This window comes from Phalaenopsis equestris, unplaced genomic scaffold (genome assembly GCF_001263595.1).
Source record: "Phalaenopsis equestris unplaced genomic scaffold, ASM126359v1 Scaffold000198, whole genome shotgun sequence".
Taxonomy (NCBI): domain Eukaryota; kingdom Viridiplantae; phylum Streptophyta; class Magnoliopsida; order Asparagales; family Orchidaceae; genus Phalaenopsis; species Phalaenopsis equestris.
In genome coordinates this window covers 194,305-214,568 of record NW_018164640.1, presented here as the reverse complement: position 1 = coordinate 214,568, position 20,264 = coordinate 194,305, and the positions used below count along the sequence as shown (strand labels likewise).

The window sequence follows — 20,264 nt, the reverse complement described above, 5'->3', positions numbered from 1 at the left end:
GAGTGTTTTCTTGTGTAGAATGATCGAGCCCAACGGAAAGAAAAAAAAAACGCGGGGAAAGAAGAAAATGGCGGGAAAAATAAGAGAAAGAAAAAATGTGAGACTGAAGGTTGGGGAAGGTGCAACTGAATATTAAACAGTAGAATATTAATGTATTATTTTAAAATGTGAAACTGATGGTTCAACACCTCACAGGCAAGTATTATTTGGTGGATGCTGGTTATCCGTTGCAGCGAGGGTATCTCAAACTATATCCTGATACCAGATATCATATACCTGGTTTTGAACGAGCAAGTAACGTTACACGAAACAGAAAGGAGGTGTTCAACAAAAGACATTCTTCCTTGCGAGGCGTCATCGAGAGAACATTTGGTGTCTGGAAGAAGAAGTGGGTGATATTACGTGATATGCCTCCTTACCCATTTCCAAAACAGGTTCAGATTGTAATAGCGACGATAACAATACACAATTATATTAGGCGACACCCGTCTCGATATGACGTTGACTTCCTCAATGCTGACGCAAATCAACAGGAAATAGCTGAAGACCCATCTGAAAACCAAATTGGTAGTTCTATGTTACAAGATGAGAGTGAACAATCAACCATTTGTACTAAGGAGGGGGAAGGTGCAATTGAAATGACGGCCATTCGAGAACAAATAACTAATGCGTTGGTTAATATTTGATTGATTTGCAATTTCTTATAATGACAAAACAGTCAAATTAGGAGTGTTTGTTAGGAGATATTAATTTACTTCACTGGTGATGTAATAAATAACTCTATTAAGGATTTAAACTTCTCATAAATGGTTATGAATGATCATTAATTGCATTTACTTGGTAGCTGTTTAGATTATAATGGGTTTTCAAGAAACTTTTGTTGAATTATGCTCTTAAAAAATTAAGTGTTATCCAACAAAATATGTAATTTTAGATGTTAAATATTTTTCAAAAACTTATGTGAAATGTCCAACAAACCATGATCTCATGATAAAAATATTTTTCAAAAAACTATATTTTTAAAAAACTTTCTATAAATAAATAATATTCTGTTTGAAAATATATAAAATATTTTTTAACAAAATTTTCTTTTTTTTCAAATAGGTATTCGAAATTACAAAATTTTTTTAAAAAAATTTCTATAAAGAAATACTATTTTTCTGAATTTTATGTATTTCACACTCAAATTAATACAAATAAACCAAAAATTAAAAACAGTTTTAACAAACAGGGGCAGTTTGGTCATCGGGGGCAGCGCAGCTGCAGCTGAAAAGCTGAGAATCTGCAGCTGCGCCAAACAAACCCTTAATTAAATCATCAATCCCCATCTTTATGACTTAATCATTTAAAAGCAACAAACAAAATAAAAAAAAGCAGACCGATCCACCCCCAAAAACTAGCAACCAAAAAGGGGAAAACAGAAAGTGAATTGGTCCTGAAAGCGCTTCAATTCTTTCAACAACTGTAATTAAATAAACTCTCAAGAAGAGTGCTCAAGTTTGTTCCAAGACAGCGCACAAAATCGTCCCGAATCGACACATAAAGTGACTCCAAAACAACGATCAAAATCAGCCCAAATCAACACCTATAATGACTCCAAAACAGTGCACTAAATCAGTTCAAATTGGCACCTAAAGTGGTTCCAAAACAGTGCATTAAAATCAGACCTTAAATTCGCCTCAAAACATTGTGTAAGCCTCTCTAAATCAACAAGCAAAAACACAAAAAAAAACAGTGTCGAAATTGCTCCAAAATGGTGCCCAAATTATTTCCAAAACAACGTACAAATCCTAAGCATGAAAATGTACATTTCACATTAAGAAATAGAAGTACCCCTTATGTAAAATTAAAGATCAGAGTGGTGTAATTATAAAGCTTAGGTTCCACATATACAGAGGATATAAGCATTGTATGGTATGCACGTAAAAATTGAAGCCAATTTGATAGATATGCAAACACATAGCAATTTAGTAGCGTGCATGTAAAACAAAGCTTATATATTAGGCATACAAGTACATATAATTGACATACAAGTTGATTCCAAAACTTGGGTATTGGATATGTAAATAAAAAAGGGTTATATGGTATGTATATGAATTTCTCATAATTGAAATATTTAAATCTTGTGTGTAGATCCTCCCAAATAAAAATCAATTTTATAAGAATTGGTCAGAATTGGTGATGCCAAAAAAATACAGTGCAAACACTTGTTCGTATTGTAAAAAATAGCAATGATTTTATTTCATCTTTAATGATATATGAGTAGGAAACTGGAGCATAAACCCGGGAATAAGAGAGTTTTACCGACTTTAGAGAAGTTGTAGCTCTGAAAGGAGGAAGATGCAAGCCTCAGAGAACCTCGTAATGCCTTCCTGGCTAATTCTAATTGTCAATCTATCGCAGAGCTTCAGTCACGAGGGCCAGTATCCTGGCGAAATCTAGAGAGGAGCGGGAGAAGGGCGAGCGGGACTGTTCGGTCGAACGAGGAAGGACAGAGAGTCGAACAGGGGCTCCTTCGGTTTGCAGAGGTGAGAGGGGTGCGAGGGCTCCTAGTGCAGAGGGGAGACGAGGGAGTCGGGCGGGCAACAGATGCTTCGATCGGGAGCTGCGATCGAGTCGCAAAGAGGAGCAGGTGAGGCGAGTGAGGGTCTTCGGCGCGAGAAGGAGGAGATCGCGCGAGGGGGAGGAATTCGAGCAGGGAAAGTGAAGCCGATATAGGTCTGTGCCGAGGTGAAGATGCAAACGGGATTGAGAGGGACAGGCTAGTCGAGCAAGGGCGAGCAGCGCAAAGGGGGTTTCGGTATGAGAGTTGCAGGGAGGCGAGCTCGCAAAAGGAGGAGGCGAAGAAGAAGAGGGGCAAATGAGATTGAGCCGAAGGAGGAGCAGCTTTCGGTGACCGCCTGATTCGAATGCCAGGGAGAGGTTGTATAGCCGAAGAGACGTTACGGGAGGCGTTGGCGGGGAATTGAATGAGTTCATCCAGGGACAGTTTTATTAGGTAAGTAATAATCCCTAATTAGATTTAATTAAGATGAAATTATGTGGCTGATTTGAAATTTAAAATTTTGAAATTTGAAATGGCCCTAGCTCATGTTCAGCCGGTTCCGAGGTCAAATTGAACCCGGGTCTAGCCCGAACCCGTGCCATGTTATTTAAAAAAAATGCATCAGTTTTTGTGTCATTTGTGTGCGCGCGTAACCCTAGCAATACGGGTGTCCTTCTTAGCTAAAGTCGACGTCCTGGACGCGTTGGCGCGGTCCATTTTGTCATCCGAGGTCGTTCGAACGAGTTCGCCGACGGGCGGCCGGCGGGCGTGTCGATTTAAGTCAAAGTCGTGTATGGTGCAGTGAGTGCGTGAATTGCAGCATTCACGAGTAATCGAGTCACAAATGATTTACCTAAGGGCATTTGATCCTATAGGAACTCATTTTCGGGTCCTCTACATGTTGGTCCTTAGCCCTTGCAACTAGAAGTTGAGTGCTTGGAACCACTCATGCGAGTTCTTCACAAAAATGAGTCAAGAAGTGGCTTGAAGTTCTACGGGAGGTTGGCTCCATTACTAATCCGCTAGGATGGGCAATAAGAACTCCTAAAGCTAGATCCTAGGTTCTAAAAGTAGGAGAATAAGGCCTCACTAAAAATGAGGTCAACAAGCACAAACACGGATACGGGGACACGAACATAACACAACACGGATATTACGACATTATAAATAGTAAAGAACATGACAGGCCATGAATATGTTTTTATATTTAATCAATTATTAATACAAAATCAATAATTTCTTTGTTACTCTCCAACATCACAAGTTAAATCTAATATCATAAAAGAAACTTTCTAAAGATAGAAATAACCGAATAAGATTAACAGTAAAAAAATATTTTACCACACAAGAAATCATCCATATCCCGTCATGTCCTTGTCATGTACTGCCATGCCCCATTGTGTCCTTGTTGTGCCTACACTACGTAAAAGCCCATATTTATAGGAAAAAAAATTATGGCAGGTAAAAAATGTGTCGAAGAAGTGTCTAGGCCATTTAGAAGTGTCCACGTTTCATAGATAGAGATTTGAGAAGATATCATCCACATCAACCAATTAGATAGACATCATGGTGACTTCAACTTTGAATATTCTTAAAGACATTGACTACTTCCATAAACTATCTCCACTATACGCATGCATCATACCCCGCAGTTTATTAAAGTATGGTGTTTTCCACGGGGATCACAACAACGATAAAAGATTGCCAAAACTTTTGCAATCTTTTTGAATAGCTCATCAAAGCCGAAAAACTCAAGAAGTGGACTTGCAAAACTTGGGACAACAATAAAATGCAGAACAAGAGAGATTAAATCAACTCCCACAGAAGTCATTTAGATAACAAGAACCATGCCATAAAATTTTCAGTGTCCTTTACAAACTATGTAGCTCATTTATATTTTTTTTTTTAATAAAAGCAATTCTGATACATTTGCTTATTCTAGATACATCCTAACATCTCTTAATTCAATATATATAATGCCACTTGAACATATCAAAAATAAAAAGACAGATAATTTACTTTAATTTTCTATGAAATTGTAAATTGCTATAATGGCAGATGTCAACAGTTTGTCAAGCACAGGAACATGCTCTTTGCAATCCATAGATGTAATGGTCCCAATCATCGCAAAAAGCATTATGCCAGCAACTCATGCCAGCCTCATCAATCCTACTTCAGCATTTTTCTGCCAATAGGGTTCTTTCTATCCAACAAAATGTTCATAAATGAGCTCAGGATCTTGCATTTTATCCACATAAATCTTCAGGATCATGATTTGCGATAGAATTTGTATCTTGGAAATTTTAGTTAAAATGATTGAAGAATCACTACTAAGAGGTGCACTTTCCTTTGTTAAATAGCATTGATATGGCTGAGAAGGTAAGTTTCATTTGTCTAAATATTCGTAAAACCATTTGATGAATCTCTATTGTACACGTCAGGTAAAGGACAATATAGTCAAAGAAGAAAACATTCGTATGGGGCATCCGCCATCAGCATCATATGAGTAGGCTGAAATAAATCACATTAAAACCATCAAACGTGAATTTTTGTAGAGTTGATCTCCAATTTACAGAGAAGCTGCATTTACATAGTTATATGGTCATCCATATATATCTAACAGAACAAAACAATCTTTAGAAAAAGAAATTCGAGGCATTCCATAGATTAATATTCTTCCTATAGAGCAAACTTTTTCCCCATGCAATTGTAACTCTACTTTCTAGAGAATTCTATTTTTCTCATACATGTATATTGTTTCATGCCTGCCATCATAAATAAAAAATAGTTACCTGGTCTAAATTATTCACAGCTTTTATTAAAACTGAAGAATAAACCTTGTGAGGCTTGCCATCTACAATTTCTTCCTTTTCTTCAATGTAGGCCACACGTAGTGATGGATACCTACATTTATGATGTAAATTGGAAATTGAAATTTCAATAAACAAAACATTGAAAAGCATACTACCTATTCCTTAATAACTGAGCAGACCTTGACATCAAATCAATAATATCTTGCGCATGAGAATCCCCCGCTGCTTTTTGTAATCCAAACATCTGACAAGAGATGATGTATGTGAATTTCATGTCAATTAATGCATCAAGCTTTGCTGCCAGCGAATTTTGACTGTTTTTCTGATTTTTATCTCTTTCAATGGCAATACATCCTTTGGCAATATCTGATTAACAAATTTAAGGAAAAGAATAAGATGAAAATTGGAAGATTTGCTGAATATGATCATTTTACCTGACAACAATACAAATGCAATTTTAAAATTAATAAATATAATAACAGTGGAAAATTAACAAATCTAAGGCATGCTTCTTTTAGCTGAAGATTACCTTGATTGCTACATATGTCCAGAAATGCTTGTAATTTCAATGCTTTCCTATAATACATCATTCCCCTTACTATTTCAATAAGGAAAGATTCAAAACATATGTTAGAGCAAGATATGCAAAAGAATATTGTCATGCTATAACTTCTCTTGGCACATCAAATCAATAGAAATAGCAGTTCCTTCTCTTTTGCTACCCTTCACCTGTTCGGCTCAATGTTTGTCCACGGAAAGAAGCCCAACATCGAGTGTCGTCATCTGTTATGTTATAGTTGAATCGTTCCAAAAGGTTCTTCCACTCATCTGAAGTAATTAAGATGACTAATCAAAAGCATCAAAATAAAATTAAATTTAGTGACTCGGTATATTGATGCTAATCACAAACTGGTACCTGGATATATCTTCTGCATATAATAGAGGATGGACGCACCACCATCTTGACTTAAACGCAGTTCATCCTCCGAAAATTTAACCTCCTCCAAGAAGTATGGAGTCATTATACTATAGCAAAAAAAAAAATTAAAATAAAAATAAATAAGAAACATTTGGAACATTAATGGAGATAGATTTACTACAATGGATAATATTTAAAATACTATAAGAATATTAATCTCTCTTTTGATGAGACATATTTATAAGATGTGTTTTTTTATATGAAGGTGAAAGTGTCTTTGAAGAGCACATTAGTGTCGGTGCTAGAGATAACCCTGAAATGAAGTGTGTTAATCTCAAGTAACCACGTTTTATTTGATTATTTTGATGATGCCATTAGCATTCATTATTTTAGAAATTTTTTGACATTTTGAGGGTAAAAGAAATATTAGCTAAACAAGTGATACTAAAAAAGGATTATTCATTATTTCATAGCTAAATAATGTGTTTCCTTCTTTATTAACCATGTTTATTTTTCTGTATCATTTGTAAGTTTATTTTATGATATTAAATATCATCCACGGATATATTTAATAAAGAAAAATAAAAATTACATATTTTATATTGATAATTTAAGAGCTATAAAAATAAATTTATGAAAATTTATTCTGGTTTTGGAAATCATATTGTTTTGCCATTTACATTCTAAGTGGTAAGTTTCATATGAATATTCTAAATACTTTTATAATTTTGTTGAATTCAGAAGCAATTTTGAAAATACAGACCCATTTAATTGAAGGTCTAATTGGAGCAGCGACGGCGGCGCGGAGACATTGTTCTGCGTCGTTTAAGGCGGCGGCGGCACAGCATCACAGCTGGGTTTTCGACATTTTAATAAAAATGCGGGCCACAAGTTTGACCCCGCAACACGCATTTCTTTGTGATATTTGTACTCAAGTGCCCTTCGCATCTTCTGCCCTAACCCGCTCCCCTCTCGTGCCCCGCTCGTCCTCGAACCTAATCCCTTGGCCTTATGGCAAATGATGATTTCCTTTTCCAACAAACACAAAGCCCTAATCTATAGGTCAGCAACTTCAATTCTTCACCTACTTGCTGGAGCAACTCTTCTCGAGGACATGTCCTGAATCCAGATTCCAAAACCCTTTTCTCTATCGCAAGCAAACAGTACAGAGATCATTTTCATTTCCAGCTTGCTCAGAACTTGCTTAATGGTTTTCCTGCTTCTTTTAGTTCTTTCCAACATTGTTAATCCATTTTATTAATCTTTGGTAACTATTCTAAGATGCTCGTGATTAGCTCCTAATCTATATTTTCTTTATGATTGTTTTCATGCGAACAAATTGAAATTTTACGTTCATGGAAGCAGCCAGATCCAAATTGCACCATTCATATCCTCAGCTCTCATATAATTAATTTTAGTATGAATAGATTTATATTTGAATTAATTCAACTCAATGCTCAATGCGTGGAATTTTTCTAAATCTGCAAGTATCCCCAATTTTATGATTGTTTTCATGCGAACAAATAGAAATCTTACGTTCATGGAAGCTGTCAGATCCAAATTGTACCATTCATATCCTCAGCTCTCATACAAGTGATTTTAGTATGAATAAATTTATATTTGAATTAATTCAACTCGCTGCTCAATGCGTGGACTTTTTCTAAATCTGCAAGAATCCCTAATTCCTTGTGTATTATTGTCTTAAGTCAACAAATCAAAGTCAACAAATCAATTTTTTTTTTTGGTTTTTTGGATACTATAAAATAAGTTAGTTCTCTCACACAATTTATATTACTCGAGATATTTCATTTAGTAGTTATTTGGCAACAAATAGGATTTATATCAACTTTAATTTAGTATATTTTGTGAATCAAGTTTTACTTGACTCCCGAAATTCGATTGACATGATAGATGTTAAATCCTATTTATAATTTGTTTGGTATATATTTTCAAGATTCGAGATTTGAATGAAAAAGAATGAGAGGCATATGGTGAGTGGTGTCCCTTAACTTCCCCCCTTACTGGGATTTAGTAAATTCAATTTTTTGCCTTAAAACTAATGAAAATGAGATTTAAGAAAATATAATTAATGTTGTTAAACAATATTTTTTGGAATGATTTAGCCCAAATATTACAAAGTGATATTGTTTGAAAACTATATCAACTTGTTTTTTCAAGGAGCTCCTCATTAAAGCCAATTGCCAATAAAATCACATAGGAACAATGCTCTACAATGTTATCTATCACCTATTCTACCCATACAATCAATATTCAACACAGTGGGCAGCATCACTTGGGGGCACTACAAATCCATAGACCTCATCAATTGGACTCCTCTCAACATTGCTCTCAAGCAATCGGATTCCAATGAAACACGAACACGGGGACACGACATAATTGAAAAAATTTGGACACGACACGCCATGGATGTATTTTTATAATTAATTAATTATTAATATAAAATATATATTTTTCCATCATTTTCTATTAAAAACATCAGAACACAAACTATAAAAGGATAAGTGAGGTGTATATCTTATTTTATGTACTGTTCTGAAGTTGATTTTTGTTTCTCAAGTATCAAATATATTGTCATGACAGTTCTGTTACAAATAGCATTACTACACAAAAGCATAATAGTCATTTGTCCTGAAACAGCTGCTGCGCAGGTGTTTTCAAGCTGCAAAAACAAACAGACAGTCAACTTATCCGCAGCAGTTTCTTCCTGGGGTAGCTGTTGCACAGCAATTTATTGCTAAGTTACAATTGCCCCAAAATGACCCTGAGTATAATGTTAATACAATTATTAATTTATAATCATGGTAATTGAATTATTAAACTTCAAAACTTGAATCTTGCCAATTTTGCCCCCTTGCTTATGCCTGATTGGACTCCTAATTTTCATATGATTTGAAGTTTTTTGCGAGAACTAGTGTCATGGATCAAAATTCCATCACATGTACCACTGCCATTGTGATTCTCTTGACATAAGCTTAAGCCTATAATTCCCTTGAAAGCTTTTCAAACAACCACCGTAGTAAGGCCCCATATCACTTAAATAACTGTTCACGTGATTGAAAATATTTCCAAATAAAAACAAAACAGCACACTGTCGCACGACACAAGTTATGAAGCCTTCTAAATGGCAAGCAAGACGCCAAATGCATCGAAAGAAAATTTGTTAGCTGATGCGCCCCTAGCGTGTGTTATTTTTCTGCGTGTTTTATATCAGTTTAAATCCTTGGTACAGTGCTAAAAACTTGACCCGTCAGTAATTTAGTTTTAAAAAATATGGTCAATAACTTAACCCAATTTATATTAAGTAGTTAATATGCAAAAATGAAATGTCATAAAACATAGCAAATAGTTCACACGCAATGGGTTCTACGCAAGTGCTACGCAAGTGCACATATCGCTTTAAGTAATATAGAATTTTTTGATTAAGCCCCAAATATCGATCCCACGAGGAAGCGAGAAAATAGGTCTTTAGTCAAATTTCATTCTACTAATATTAGTCCTTAGTTTGGAATTTCGATTAAAATGGTGTTTTATCTAGCAACTACTCCTAAATGAAATTTCGATTAATTATATTCTTCGCCCAGTAATATATATATATTTCCCTATTTATTTGCACTCAAACCCATGAACTTCACCATCCATAGAATTTGAATGTGGTTCCACTTTGTTGAGAATTACACCGCCCTCTCGGGACTTAATGCAATTACAACAAATTTTAACATTACAATGAGCTCTTATTGTAATGTAAATGAAGTGCAAGTAAAAACCATCACATTTATAATTAAAACTTCTTCTAGCATGCATCCTAAAATCTTACAGGAATCCTACTCGTTGTACAAGAAAATTAAAAGGAAAACAATGACATAATTCTCTCATGCTACTATGTCCTAATAAGAAGAAAGAGTAAGAAAAACACAACACAAAGCACGAAGAAAACATAACGAAAAAATTCATTTCATCAAAGCAAATCCACTAGATAAGTGTTTACAAAATCATAAGATAATGAAGAACACAATACTTAGTTTTTTCCCCTTGAAAGAAAGATGAAAATCTCTTCCACAAAATCTCCCGCTAATCCATGCAAGGCTGGAACATTCCCTTACAGATTCTCTCAAAATCCCCTCACCAATTTCTCCAAAAAGGTAGAAATATATATTTCTACTCATATTCTAAATCACTAAACATTCCCCATGTTTTTCCACTCACACACCACCTTTCTGACATAAAAGCATACCTAAATGAAATAATTGTTCTCACTCCTGATTACAAACAAATGAACCAAGCGGAATGCCCTTTCATTTTGATTGCCTCTTTTCTTTCCCGCTCCCTTTAGTTCGTTTCGATTGAAACCACACAGGAGTTCACAAAATCCACAGTCTTCTTCTTGTTTGAAATTCACAATTTTCTTCCTGTTTGAAATTCACAATCTTCTTCCTTATCAAAGTCTACACAACAAAATGGTAAATCTCTTACATGTATTTCCTCTCTCATTTGTCATCTACTTGTTCCTGCTCTGTTCATTTCCACTGTTCTCCTGTTTGAAATCCGCACGAACAAAAAATCATAAGTTATTTGTTATTATTCACTGTTTTATTCCTCTGTTCACGCAAGAATCCTTTTCAACCGTCTTCCATCGCAACAAATCGCTGAGGCACTTAGTCCCTCTTATTCTTCTCCTCCGTTCACACAATCTCTCACGCATGAAGCCTCAATCCACCTCATTTTATACACGAAAACCGCAGGCCTACTTATTGTTTTCCTCTGAATTCTTTGTTGCTTCTCCTTGTTCGAACCAAAGCCGAATTTCCTCCCTGTCAAACTTACCATGCACAGTGTCGTTCTTCCTTGCATCTTAATCTTCCTCTACGCACACCTAAGCGCCCCTCTCTGTTGTCCCCTCCTCAACCCGTCGAAATCCTCGTTGCTCTTACATTCTTTCCAGTGTCGAAGGCATTTGTTGGTTCTGCTCTGCCCTATCCTATCACAAAATTAAAACTTTCTTCATTATTTCACACGAATTCACTTGTTGGAGCGATCGAAAACCAAAGCCCTCTTCTTCATCAACCAAATTAAAGCCAAAAACCTTCCTCCATGTCGATCCCATGCAAGTCGCGCCCAAATCCTCCCCTCCTCTGACCTAGTTCCCCTGATGATTGAGCCTTCCTGTGTCGCGATCTTCCCAAGCCACTCCTCGAGTCGAAATACCTCACGCTCGAACAGAAGGAGTGCTCTTCCCAAACCGAGGCCACTGAAGCCTCTGCCCTAGCCCGATTTACCTCTTTTGCTTCCCTATTTTGTATAAACCAAGCAGAGCCCCCTTGCCTATTATTCGAGCCCGAATTCCCAATCCTGAATTCCCAGTCGAACCCACTTGCAAACCAACGAACCAACCCAAGCACCAAACATATACTTTAGTGTTTATTTTACTTTCTTATTTAATTTTATTTTAATATTGTGTAATGTAATAAAAACAGAAAGAAAATCTATGTTGTAATGTTGTTTTATTTTGTCGTCGACAATGCCATTGAAGCTCGAAAGGAATAATGTTGGGGAAATTAAGTACCGGGGGAATAAAGCATCTTAGGAATAATGTCTTTTAAAATTGGGATTTTAAAACACCTGCTCATAAGAAAAAGAGAGTGCATGTCTGTGGGAATTAAGTACTATTTGGGGAAAATAAACTACAATTCCAAAAATGTTGGTTTGCAATCTAACCTCTTGTGCAGGTGCATTGTAGACCTGTTGTGACTTTTAAGATTGCAAGTGAAATTTATATTGTTTCATGGTCGTAATATTTCACGATACTGGCCAGCGCGTCTTTTAAGATAGTTCGAAAGGCTGACATTCTCCCGTGCCCCCAAACAGGGGTTGACGCCACGAAGCTGTCGGAATTTCTATTGATTTGGACTTATAATCAACTTAAAAGATTTGATATTTTGAATTTATAAAATAAAATAAAATGTGACTCATTTGAATGTCAAAATAATTTTAAAATCCAAGCTTTTGTAATTTAGGATCTTAGGGTTTAAAATATATGGAATTTAGGCTTTTAATATTGAGGCTCTTAAGTTTTAAAAAGTTTTAATGTTCTGGGTTTTTAAAACATAGACTCCTAGGGCTTAAAAATATTAAAATTTAAATTTTAAAACATGAAGCTCATAAAAAACTGAAAATGTTTGAAAATTAAGCATTTTAGACTTCAGCTCCTAAGGGTATGAAAATCAACTTAAAATTGGGCTTTCGGACTTATGCTCCTAAGGATGAAAAATAATTCAAAAATGGGATCTTTAAATTTTAAAATCTGTCCCCAAATTCGCAACACATTTGCAAGCGAACAGAAGGCGAATCTTTTTAAAGCCCAAAAATGTAATTTTGCATACACTACATTAAAGATAATGCTTCAACTCAAAACATCTATTTTGAAACATGTGCAAGTAAATTACGTCCTTTCAAGTGATTATGTATGTGCAATCAAATTATGTGCAAATAGTTAAACCTCATGTTATACTTTGAAAGTCAAAACACATTATGATAGTATATATGTGTATAATCTCAAAATTAGCTACAAAGCCTGCATATGCCCAACCAATGTATTGAATTCCCAAACATTATGTTCAAGAATGTTGCGCAGGCTAAGCAAGTCGTCTTGTCTATATGATAGAGTTGTAAGTCCCACCCAACTAGTTTGATCCCCTCACAAGGACTGGAGTTAACGGGCCTAATAATTTCGAAATAAACATTCAAATCCTAAAATAAGAATTTAAAAATCCCAATCATCTAGTTTAATCCTCCTCCCTATAAGGACATGAGATGACAGGACTCATACTGTAAAAAGTCTAAACTAATTAAATGACCCTTCAAATATAAACTTTTTGAATACTTAAATCTCAGATGATGACCGTGTTAATCGAAGATTTCAACAGGAGCATGGACTATTATGGGTATGCCCAGACATATCAAAGTAAGGATTCAATTATGGTGATAGTAGATTGCTTCTCCAAAGTAAGGATTATATTATGGATGTTTGATATATCACAGACTTATACTACAGAGAGGTAGTTTGTCTTCATGGTGAGCCTAAAACCATCACTTCAGATTGGAATGTGAAATTTCTGAGCCATTTTTGGAGGATTTTATAGGGTAAGTAGGATAGAAAACTCCAATTCAATTCACCAACACAACCTCAGATAGATGGACAAACAGAGTTACTGAATCAGAGTTTAGGAATTAGATGTATTGTAGAAAAAAGCATCAGACAGTAAGCCTTGATTTTCCTCAAGTTGAGTTTGCCTATAGGACATCCATGAGCCAAACTTTGTATACGAACAAAACCTCTCACACTTTTAGAGTTAGTGACTATTCTTCTAGCTACTGAGCTGTCGGTCAACTTTTTGATTAATTTTATTTGAAAAATATGAATATGAAAATAATTTTTTAGATTTAATTTAAATATAAAAGATATATAGTTTGAGTTTTGAAAGTAGTATGTTTTAATTTTTTAAAAATGAGACCAAATGGATCTCATTCGTCCAATAGTTTGCATAATCGTGTCTGATATCGCGAATACTACTCCCGAAAGATAAGTGTAAACATCGGCGATAGACCCAATCTTGCAAAATAGGAGATTTATGACATCCGTTTGGTCTGCGAACATTTTTATGTATGACCGACAAGTTCCCCTATCTAATACAAAGATTAAATAGGGTTTATTTTACCTGGGTTCCAAATTTCCTATAAAGGCAAGCCCCTATAGTTAATTACATCTCAAATGATTGAAGTCACTTGAGAAAACTCTCGATAATGATTAGTGGTTCTAGTCTTCAAGATTTCAAGGTTTAAGTCTTCACGGTAAAACATGAAAAAAAAAGTGGGAGTGGCTCAAGTAGGAACAGTTATTTCAAGAGTCCAAAGAAAAAAAAAGGTAGGGGATGTCCTAGATCTTGAGGAGAACCCTCAATGACTTTCCAAACTATCCTACTGTGTGGCTGCATTTTTAGAGATGATGTTATTTGAATGTTCAATCCTACCAATTTTATTATTTAGGACTTACATTTGCATGATACCCGATTATGCAAATAGCCCACAGAGAAATGAGGGTTTACGTCGTACCACACAACAACCTCGGGACCTAAGGCGGGTTAGGACTTACGCTGCACAACATGGTTGTACAGGAGCCTAAAAAGGAAGTGTGAGGATTTACGTCGCGCTAGGCGAGCTACCTCGAAATTCTATGGGTTGTTATTATGCTAGGAAGAGATAATGTTGCAGAAGATCCTCTTAATGCTCGGAATGCTCGGTCTGAACTCCTCGCCGTGCTGCCCACAAAGTTGGCTCCAAGCTCTTGTCGTAGCGATTGCTCCAGGGTTTAAGTGTTTGAAATTGGTGATTTGTGCTTCACAGTTTTGATGTCAATGTTTGGTTTTGTTTTGTTTTGTTTCAGTTTTGGTTTTACATGCAGAATAAGCAAATCGTAGGTGAATAAAATGTACTTGAAAGGTAAAATACAGTAAAGTAAAATGTTGTACATAAACTGTAAAAGCGTACCTGGGCATCTGCTACTGTTACGCAATTAATGTTGCGAGTATAGCATAATTTGCAGGAGATTTAAATAAACTTGCAAGAAAATTAAACAAGACGAGAAAACCCAATGCGAAAGTTAGAAAAATGAGTTGTAAAAATCACAAGCAAAAGAAACCCTTAGCCACATATGAAAGATCAGGACTGGGTATAAGACCTTGATGAAAGTGGGGGCTCAGAGCTGGGTTGTGTGCTTCCCGATCTTGAACAGGAGTTACCGACCCGACAATCTACAGAAGGCAATCCATAACCTCAATCAAAGTGACTAGTCGTGAACCTTTATAAATTTTCATAGAAAGATTTTCATATAAAAGTTATTATTTAAGTCTTTTTTATACAGAGTTCTTTTAATCATGCAAAAGAAATTTTTGTTTTATTTTTATAAATATTTTGTAAAGTCGTACAGTCCACAGACTAGTCACTCTAATCGTGCAAGAACTACTGACAACCTAAGAGTGTCGGGGGCAACGATCCCATCAAGAGTCGGCGAATAGTATCCTGAATCCTTTCCTCTCCCTTATTGAAGATCCTTGAGGTAGGAGATACTATTCTAATAATTTTACTTCGTATCCCTCGTTTAAGCACACATAAGCAATGTCGTCATCGCCCTCGCCACCTAGACCTTAGACTTATCCAAGTTCGATGATCCATATGTGGCGTTAAGAAATTTCCCCAATTGCCAGGAGGATTTGAGTGTAATATCCAAACTCAAATTTCGATGCACTGGATTTCATTATAGGTTAAGTCATTGAGGGAATTTCACTGTTGATTTAATTATGGAAGCATGAACTACGTCTCAGTGCATCCTAGTGTCTAGTGTCTTGATCAGTTTGTGAATCAGGGTCAAGTGTCTAGTTTTACTGTGCATTCGAGGATTAGGTGAATAGACTCTTACATAAGGTATGTTCCTAAAACCTTGGAAGGTTACACTGCAGAGATTAGGTAGATGAGCTTTCACCTAAGGTGTGCTCCTAAAGACTAGGAAACCTATACTGAGGATTAGGTGGATGAACTCTCACCTAAGGTGTACTCCAAAAATCTAGGAAGTCGATGCTGAGATTTAGGCAAATGGACTCTCACCTAGGGTGTGCACCTAAAGTCTATGAGGTTTACACTGAGGACTAAGTGGATGAATTCTCACCTAGGGTGTGACCTAGGGTGTGCTTCTAAAGTGTTCTAAAGTGTAGGAAACCTACATTGAGGATTAGGTGGATGGGCTCTCACCTAGGGTGTGCACCTAAAGTTCTAGGAAACCTACACTTTAAGACTAGGTGAATGGGCTCTCACCTATGGTGTGCATCTAAAGTTCTAGGAAACCTACACTTTAGGACTAGGTGAATGGGCTCTCACCTAAGATGTGCTCCTAAAACTCAAGGAAACCTACTCTTTAACTTATGTTTAAGGTGATTTAAGGTTTTCTATATCTTCCAATTAATTAAATCATCAATTCCCATTTTTTATGACTTAACCATTTGAAAAGAAGTAAAACAAAAGAAAGATGAGGCAGACCCACTTCCAAAACTAGTAAAGTCAAGGGGAAAACAACGAGTGGATCAACCTAAAAGCGTTTAAATAACAATCAATTGAAACCCAAAACATTGGGCAAAAAGGGGTCCGTAAATCAAATTCTAAACCGCATGTAAATCAACACTTAAAGGCTACATAAATCTTGCCAAAATAGTACGTAGATTATCTCAAAATTAGTCCACCAAAATGCTTCAAAACATTGAACAATCAGCTCTCTAAATCAGCCCTAAAACAATAATTTTAAAATTCCCAAAAAACACATGTAAGCTCAAAACATTAATCTTATATGTCCCAAAATCAGCTAGGAAATCCAATCCAAGATAATGTGTAAACTCTCCGAAATCAGTTAACAAACTGGCTCTAAAATAGTACGTTAATCAGTACGCAAAGTCCTAAAAATCGCAATGTTTAAACCCACCAAATAACATGTAAAACAGCCTTCAAGGGAGGCATTTGGAAGTAAAAGAACATAGACCCGCAAAGAAGCATTCAAGCCCTAGAATAACAGACATCTCAAGCCTCGCAGTATTTTCTTTCGAGTGCTCAAAGCATGAAATCAACAGATGAGTATTTAAGATCAACAATTAAATGGTTATTGAGACTTCACAATATTTGCATTTAAATAATTGAAACATAAACCAACAACAAAATATTTAAAATTAGCAAGTAAATGATCATTGGAAGCTCGCAATGTTTGCATTTAGGTACTTGAAATATAAAATCAGAAACTAAGCACTTAAAATTAACCATAACATATAATTGAAATATTGTTTATATTTCTTCAAAAATTAGTAGGAATGTATTCATGTGGAGAGGATTCCATTTCAAATTTACGTAAACAATTTCATAACCATAAGATGCAACAGCTGGAAGAATATACCTGCAACTGCAACTGAGAAGAATTAGAAGAGGTACCAATCTATGTGACGAAGAGGGACGACTGAGCGCTGTAGCGAACACTAAACAGGTGAAATATGGGACTTTCGAAGGTCTTGCACGCGGTGATCCCGTGGCCAGCTAATTCTAATAGCGAGTGTGTCGCTGGGTTTGAATCGAGAGGTGAAGTCGAACAGGAAAGGCGACGAGAATTTCGGGCGCAGCTAGGAGAGCCGACGAGAGGAGAGAAAGGCTTCGGTGCAGAGGGGAGGCGAGCGAGGAGGCGAAGCAGGCGTGAAAGGAGGGAGTCGAAGCAGGCGACAGAGAAAGGAGTCGAAAGCCTCGGTGCAGAGAAGATCGAAGCAGGTGAGCAGGGCTGTTCGGCCGAGCGAGGAAGCGAGCAGGCCAGTGGGAAGGGTTTCTTCGTCGCAGGGAGGAGGCAAGCAGAGAGCAGGAGGCGAGGGTTTTCGACGTGGGGCGAGCAAGACTTGTAGATCGGGGCTTCTTCAGCATGAGGAAGAGGGAGGCGATCGGGATTTTGGCGCAGGAAGGGGAGGAGGTGAGCGACGCTTGTTCTGTGTCGCGGAAGAGTTCGCATGATCAAACGGGAATCTCGCTCGGGAGCATGAGGCAAGCGGGATCGAGCGACGAGGAGTGGGTTTTCCTCGGTGCAGGGAGGAGACGCGAGGAATGGCGGCGTCTTCGGAGTAGGAGCAGGGCGCTTCGGTGCGGGAGATCAGGAGTCGAGCGGGGGACTCTGGTTCCGAAGGAAGGAATCGGGCGAGAGGAGGAAGAGGCGCAATGCCCAGAGGGGGAGAAGGCGAGTGGGAGTATCTCTAGCGCAGAGGGAGAGCGGGATCGAATTAACGAAAGGAGCGGGCTCGAGAGCCGTTACCTGAAGGATTGGCGGGGAATTAATTTGTTTCGCAGCCCCTCAATTGGAAAATCCTAACACTCCGTTAAGATAGGGATTAAATGTTAAATTTGAAGTTCAAAAACTTAAAATTCAAAAATGTTTAACCCTTGGTCAGCCAGAGTCCAGCCCAAATCGAACCCGAGTTGAACCTGGGTTGAGTCCGGGCCCGCGCCCCGCTATCGTGCATCGATTTTCGTGTTAGCCGCTCGCGCGCGAAACCATAGCAACATGGGTGTCCTTCCTAGCTAAAGTCGACGTCCTGGTAGCGTCGGCGCAGTCCATTTCGTCATCTGGGGTCGTTTGGACGAGTTCTCCGGTGGAAGAGTCAATTTAAGCCAAAATTGTGTGTGGTGTAGTGAGTGCGTAAATTGCGGCGTTCGCGAGTAATCGAGTCACAAAGGGCTCACCTAAGGCTGTTTGATCCTATAGGAACTCATTTTCGGGCTCTCTACATGTTGGTCCTTAGCCCTTGCAACTAAAAGTTGAGTGCTTGGAACCACTCATGCGAGTTCTTCACAAAAATGAGTCAAGAAGTGGCTTGAAGTTCTACGGGAGGTGGGCTTCATTGCTAGTCCGCTAGGATGGTCAATAAGAACTCCTAAAGCTAGATCCTAGGTTCTAAGAGTAGAAGACTAAGACCTCACTAAAAATGAGGTCAACATGAGCTTAGCAATAATTCAGAGACCAAAGACAAAGAAATCCAGACTTCACATGAACAAAAGAGAAAAGAAATTTTGAAGCATAACATAAAGTATCATAAACTGGCAAATAAGTCCACAAAGATTTATGATCAATGAAAGATTTGTAGTGAATTAGATTGAAAAAGAGGTTTCCGACAATTTCATTTGGAAAACTCAATCCTAGAGCTGACAGGCCATTCATCATTGTTAAAAAGATCAATGATGATTCCTACAAAATCGATATGCCGGGATTTACAAGATTTTTAATAACTTCAATGCCATTGTGATGCCATATTATGAAGACTCAGATGCTCTCTGCAATGAAGACGAAGCGCATCTCACCTGAGGAGAATGAAGCAAGCGTGCACCTATGCCCCTCGCAGACGCAGAAGAGGTACTTCCATCCTAGGCTAAATCAAGAGAGTCTGGCAAAGTTCAGAATTTTTCTACCGGCAAAGGGGAAGCCATCTGGTTGTCAAATCAATCATATTTACAATCTTATTAGGTTATTTTTGTGGTACTAATATAAATACTTTGTTTTAAGACTTGCTAAGTACTTTCGTTTGGATTTTATAATATTGGAGATCGTTTTCTCTGAATTTATCTCTTTTGGAGGGTTGTATCACTTTCCCTTTACAATTGGTGTGTGTAGCTTATACGGGTATAGATGGTGTCTTCATTTCCCTTAACAAGTGTGTGTATCAATTCTAGTGTTGAGAGGATCCATCATGTGCAATCTTGATACCTCTGATGCATCAACATAATCCACTCATTTTGATATTTGTGATGCATATGAAGCTGGACTTTGTGATGTCATGTCTGTCGACCATCAATTCCATCATGTTTCACCATTCAATTGCAGTAATCCTTTTCTTATTATCGTGACATTTTGATCATCACATTGAAGAAATTATTTCATGAAGCAAATAATGTTCGAGAGATTTTAATTACAATCAAATTATGCTGAATCAGCTTCATGCAATGTTGTATTCAATGACTACCATTAGCTTTGATTGCAAGTGCGTCTTATTTATACTGCATTGTGACACATTTGCAAAGATCAATACGTTCAGCACAAATTGACTAGGCCCCATTTAGCCCAAGACAGTAAGAGTCAATTCAACCGAACCTTGCAATACCCATTTTAGAATGAATAATTGCACCACACTTGAAAATACCAATCAAACAATATAATCACATTCGGAAATCTGGATAATTCAATATCAAAATTTTTGAAGTTACACGTGCAAGTTCAGTGTCACCTGAGCAAAGCAATAACCATTGCTAATGACTAAGCTGATAATGTGAATTCATATTAAGATGGATATCGGTTTGCAGGTTGTATAATGACAAGATTGATAACGAAAATTCAAATTATATATATATATATATA

The 20,264-nt window shown here is 37.0% G+C and overlaps 1 protein-coding gene across 9 annotated transcripts in view; it reads right to left on the bottom strand.

The window, feature by feature from the left end:
* LOC110022574 (putative callose synthase 8) overlaps window positions 1-20,264 on the bottom strand; it is an 84,017-nt gene that overhangs the window by 8,681 nt on the left and 55,072 nt on the right. For 8 of the 9 annotated variants that reach the window (XM_020721591.1, XM_020721592.1, XM_020721594.1 and 5 more), the window contains exons 29-33: window positions 6,275-6,384; window positions 6,088-6,186; window positions 5,888-5,956; window positions 5,538-5,724; window positions 5,338-5,449 (exon numbers count right to left, since the gene is read on the bottom strand). In XM_020721591.1, coding sequence (XP_020577250.1) covers window positions 5,338-5,449; window positions 5,538-5,724; window positions 5,888-5,956; window positions 6,088-6,186; window positions 6,275-6,384 — 577 coding nt within the window. The remainder of the gene's footprint in view (window positions 1-5,337; window positions 5,450-5,537; window positions 5,725-5,887; window positions 5,957-6,087; window positions 6,187-6,274; window positions 6,385-20,264) is intronic. The other variant, XM_020721598.1, reaches the window with a different exon arrangement.